The following is a 6,165-nucleotide window of genomic DNA, read 5'->3' on the forward strand; positions in this document are numbered from 1 at the left end:
TTTTTTTTTTTTTTTTTTTTTTTTTTTTTTTTTTTTTATCAAATATTTTTAATTTTTTTAAATAGTTAATTTAATTTAATTTAATTAAAAAAATATTTCTAATTTCAATATTTTTTTTTATACAATGTGATACTACATGTTTCGAATATAACCAGCAGTACGACATATTTACCGCTCCGATCTACAACTTTGGTACGAGCATGTTGTAATCGCCATTGGTTGCGTTAATAATAATCATTATGTTAAGGTAACATCGACAGGAGGGTACTCAATGCCTACTATTGCTCCACAATGGACTTATTTTAAATATGATTGTGTGCAGATGCATAGATTACTTCATATGTGTATCGGATTAATAGCTACAATGAGCATGTACTCTCTAGTTATACTCATGAGAATGTTATATTGAATTGAAATTGAATGAAATTTCTTTTTATATTTTATTGTGATGTTAATGTGTTTTTATCGTTTTTAATGATTCAAAATTAATTTATTATATTATTATAATAAGGTAAAATAATGCATATAAAGAGTTATAAAAAATATTAGAATAACAAAAGAAAAATATTATGAAAATTTATTAAACGTTAGATTCTACATTAAAAATTATTATAGACAAAATTATTATACTATCACAATTTGAAATAATAATAAATAATTAAAAAATATTGTAGACAAAATTATTATACTATCAAAATTTAAAATACAAATAAATAATAAATATTTTAAATAAAAAACATAGTGTTTTATTAACTTTAATGAAAGTGGTGTAAATAGCAAATTTTATTTACACCACCTATAAAGCTATCAAATCTATAAAGGGTGGTGTAAATAGAATTTTTGGTGGTACAAATAGAATTACCCATTATTTTTTAGAGTAGATAGTTAAAAGTGGAACAAAGTCAGAATAAACATAAAAATATAATTAAAAGCTGAATAAAGAATTTCAGAGATTACTAAGCTAGTTTAGGGCAGAAAATTAATAAACTAGAAAATAAAATCTCATATTATGATAAGAAACAGTAAAGAGTAAAGACCGTATATATAAAAAGGAAAGCTTTAATATAATCCAGTAGAAGAAATTAAATACCTGAAAGAGGAGCAAAGGGAAATTGAGAAATTCTCCGGAGCCACCGACGGGATAAATTAGCTCATCCAAACGCGGAATAGGCGGGTGAAGTGCGTCTCCAAATGCATCCAGCGTAACATCAGCGTCGGCCTCCGTGAACATCACTCCCTCGCCGGTGCAATCCACCGTCAATTTCCGGCCGGCACCCTCCCGGAGCCGGCCGGCGAACGGGTAGTAGAACACAAGCGCCTTGGCTATCGCCGTTCGGATGAACTTTGCGGGATCCACTCCCTCCATGGAACAATTCTTAGGGTAAACGAAGATCAAGGGGATATAAGATCTCAAACCTTCCTGGTCGTCGATATCGGAGAGGTGTTTTATCTCGCGAGGAGTCGGCTCGGCCGGAGGCACCAGCTGTGGCGGCCGCCGCCTCACGGTGAAGTCTAGAGGTTGTGGCAGCGGTGCAAGAGCCATAAGTGGAGAAGTGGAACAGAATAATGGTTGGGTAGAATATTATATACTAAAAATACTATTTAGACTGGACAATTTTACTCTCAATTTTTTCATGAGCAGAGAAGAGGAACTTAATAATGGTTGCTTCTACTATATAGAAAAAATACTATTTATTCTGGACAATTTTACTCTCAATTTTTCATTAGTGGAGAAGAGAAACAGAATAATGGTTGGATAGAATATTATATACTAAAAATACTATTTAGACTGACTCTCAATTTTTCATGAGTGGAGAAGAGGAACATAATAATGGTTGGGTAGAATATTATATACTAAAAATACTATTTAGACTGGACAATTTTACTCTCAATCTTTTATGAGCGGAGAAGAAGAACTTAATAATGCTTGGGTAGAATATTATATAGAAAAAATACTATTTATTCTGGACAATTTTACTTTCAATTTTTCATTAGTGGAGAAGAGAAACAGAATAATGGTTGGTTAGAATATTATATACTAAAAATACTATTTAGACTGACTCTCAATTTTTCATGAGTGGAGAAGAGGAACATAATAATGGTTTGGTAGAATATTAAATAGTAAAAATACTATTTATTCTGGACAATTTTACTCTCAATATAGTAAAAATACTATTTATTCTGGACAATTTTACTCTCAATTTTTCATGAGTGGTATTTATTCTGGACAATTTTACTCTCAATTTTTCATGAGTGGAGAATATTCTGGACAATTTTACTCTCAATTTTTCATGAGTGGAGAAGATTCTGGACAATTTTACTCTCAATTTTTCATGAGTGGAGAAGAGGAACATAATAATGGTTGGGTAGAATATTATATAGTAAAAATACTATTTATTCATGACAATTTTACTCTCAATTTTTCATTAGTGGAGAACAGGAACATAATAATGGTTGGGTAGAATATTATATAGTAAAAATACTATTTATTCAGGACAATTTTACTCTCAATTTTTCATTACTGGAGAAGAGGAACATAATAATGGTTGGGTAGAATATTATATAGTAAAAATACTATTTATTCTGGACAATTTTACTCTCAATTTTTCATGAGTGGAGAAGAGGAACAGAATAATGGTGGGGTAGAATATTATATAGTAAAAATACTATTTAGACTGACTCTCAATTTTTCATTACTGGAGAAGAGGAACAGAATAATGGTGGGGTAGAATATTATATAGTAAAAATACTATTTAGACTGACTCTCAATTTTTCATTACTGGAGAAGAGGAACAGAATAATGGTGGGGTAGAATATTATATAGTAAAAATACTATTTAGACTGACTCTCAATTTTTCATTACTGGAGAAGAGGAACAGAATAATGATTGGGTAGAATATTATATAGTAAAAATACTATTTATTCTGGACAATTTTACTCTCAATTTTTCATGAGTGGAGAAGAGGAACATAATAATGGTTGGTTAGAATATTATATAGTAAAAATACTATTTATTCTGGACAATTTTACTCTCAATTTTTCATGAGTGGAGAAGAGGAACATAATAATGGTTGGGTAGAATATTATATAGTAAAAATACTATTTATTCAGGACAATTTTACTCTCAATTTTTCATTACTAGAGAAGAGGAACATAATAATGGTTGGGTAGAATATTATATAGTAAAAATACTATTTATTCTGGACAATTTTACTCTCAATTTTTCATGAGTGGAGAAGAGGAACATAATAATGGTTGGGTAGAATATTATATAGTAAAAATACTATTTATTCTGGACAATTTTACTCTCAATTTTTCATGAGTGGAGAAGAGGAACATAATAATGGTTGGGTAGAATATTATATAGTAAAAATACTATTTCTTCTGGACAATTTTACTCTCAATTTTTCATGAGTGGAGAAGAGGAACATAATAATGGTTGGGTAGAATATTATATAGTAAAATACTATTTCTTCTGGACAATTTTACTCTCAATTTTTCATGAGTGGAGAAGAGGAACAGAATAATGATTGGGTAGAATATTATATAGTAAAAATACTATTTATACTTGACAATTTTACTCATGAGTGAAGAAAAGAAACATAATAATGGTTGGGTAGAATATTCTATAGTAAAAGTACTATTTATACTGGACAATTTTACTCTCAATTTTTTATGAGTGGATAAGAGGAACATAATAATGGTTGGCTAGAATATTAGTCCCTCCGTCCCATTTTATGTGTCCGGTTCGGTTAACGAGACTTGACTGGGGTTATTTTTAATCCAATTTTTGATAATATTAAGTTTAGTATTAGTATACAAAATTTATATATTTAGAAACTACACTAAAAATACTATTAAACACAAAAAATCAAATTTAAAAATAAGTAAAATATACTAAAGAAAATAAATAAAGAAGAAATAGTTGGTTTGACCAATGAATAGTAAGTAGGACAGATAAATTGGGACAGAGGGAGTATATAGTAAAATTACTATTTATTCTGGACAATTTTACTCTCAATTTTTCGTTAGTTGAGAAGAGGAACATAATAATGGTTGGGTAGAATATTATATAGTAAAAATACTATTTATTCTGGCCAATTTTACTCCCAATTTTTTATGAGTGGAGAAGAGGAACATAATAATGGTTGGGTAGAATATTATATAGTAAAAATACTATTTATTCTGGACAATTTTACTCTCAATTTTTCATTAGTGGAGAAGAGGACATAATAATGGTTGGGTAGAATATTATATAGTAAAATTACTATTTATTTTGGACAATTTTACTCTCAATTTTTCATTAGTGGAGAAGAGGAACAGAATAGTTGTTGGGTAGAATATTATACAGTAAAAGTACTATTTATACTGGACAATTTTACTTTCAATTTTTCATAAGTGGAGAAGAGGAACATAATAATGGTTGGGTAGAATATTATATATTAAAAATACTATTTAGACTGGACAATTTTACTCTCAATTTTTCATGAGTGGAGAAGAGAAACATAATAATAGTTGGGCAGAATATTATATAGTAAAAATACTATTTATACTGGACAATTTTACTCTCAAATTTTCATAAGTGGAGAAAAGGAACATAATAATGGTTGGGTAATGAACATATACTATATTGTAACAGAGTCAGTAGTACTCAAAAATAAAAAATAAAAAAAATAATGGTTGGGTAGAATATTATATAGTAAAAATATTATTTATACTGGATAATTTATTTTCAATTTTTATTATCTCATTTAAACTTTGATGTAGACATTTTTGTTAAAACTTTTCAATAGATAAAAATTTAACAATAATTGTCAGTAAAAATAAAAGAATAAAAATTGAGAATCCAGATACTAAGACTCATTATATATGTATTTTGTAAACAAGAAACTCTGAAATATATATATATATATATATATATATTCAAAATTTGAAAATGTGGATACAAAATCTTTATGAAGAAAGTACTCTGATTTTGACCAAGTCAAATTTTCAAAGTGATTGAAACTCTAACCGCTAACCAATTATTCCTATGAAGTGCCACATATTAAATCTATAGTTTAAGGGGAAATAGTGTTTTTAGTCCCCAATTATAAATGTTATAAATAATATATTAAGTAGTGGATATTATTATTTGTAACGTTTGTAACGGACGTATTTATGTATGTTATTAGTATACCCTTTATATATATATGTGTGTGTGTGTGTACGCTATTTTGTAAACTACAATATTGGTTGTGATGGAATGAAACACTCTTCTCCCTATCTTTTGTTGTCTCTATTCTCTATTGTTTTAGTTTATACATAATCTGTAATTCAACTGCAATTCACCGGTTAGGAGCTCAAAGGCGAACGGACAAAACTATATACAACACGTTATCATCACAAAAACCAAGTAAGGTGCACCAAATAAACATAATACTAGGGATGCCTAACGATCAGATCTTAATATTTTTGGAAAATGTCAACAATCTGGTTAATTTAAAAATTGTCATGAATTTTATAAATATGGGAGAGAAAATTATAATATTATAGTTGTCGACAACACAATTGCCTATATAATTGGTCATTTAAATAAACTGGATCCTCATTGTTTAGTATTTAAGGAGCAATTAAGGCATAGCTCGACTCGCTAAACTAGATTCTCTTTATAACATGTATGTTAACCATGTTGGTTACAAATAGGTGTTTTTACGAAAGAGAAATGAAAATGATGAGGTGGTATAATAGCGAGCATTTGTAGCACATGGGTTCACACAGAGACCCTTGATTGATTTTAATAAAATACAATCTCCCATGTAAGATGACATTAAGTTCCACTATATAATATCATTGGCAGAATAAACTTTTTTTTTTTTTTGAAAACCTGGCAGAATAAACTTAAGATAATGCAACTAATAAATATCATGACCACATGATAATTGGTCATTGGACGATATAAAAGAAAATGAAAATCACAACAAGAAAAGTATTATGGTCTTTATATGACCTAGCACTGATAATGATTCACTGCGTAATTCTCCTTTTGAAGAAGAAATTATGTGTCATTATGAATTCTTTAAAGGATTGCGAATAGAGTTATTACCCTCATTTAGAAGGGATAATGTGTACCATAAGTGTTCTTTATTGAGTTGTAAATGAGCATAAAATTGCTAAATTTGATGT

The 6,165-nt window shown here is 28.5% G+C and overlaps 1 protein-coding gene across 1 annotated transcript in view; it reads right to left on the reverse strand.

Moving 5' to 3' along the window:
- LOC116031593 (benzyl alcohol O-benzoyltransferase-like) overlaps positions 1–1,643 on the reverse strand; it is a 9,692-nt gene extending 8,049 nt beyond the window's left edge. Inside the window, exon 1 of the mRNA XM_031273829.1 lies at positions 1,091–1,643. Within this exon, the coding sequence (XP_031129689.1) occupies positions 1,091–1,543 (453 nt within the window). The 5' untranslated portion in view covers positions 1,544–1,643. The remainder of the gene's footprint in view (positions 1–1,090) is intronic.
- Between the last annotated feature and the right edge of the window lie 4,522 nt (positions 1,644–6,165).

This window comes from Ipomoea triloba, chromosome 10 (genome assembly GCF_003576645.1).
Source record: "Ipomoea triloba cultivar NCNSP0323 chromosome 10, ASM357664v1".
NCBI lineage: Eukaryota > Viridiplantae > Streptophyta > Magnoliopsida > Solanales > Convolvulaceae > Ipomoea > Ipomoea triloba.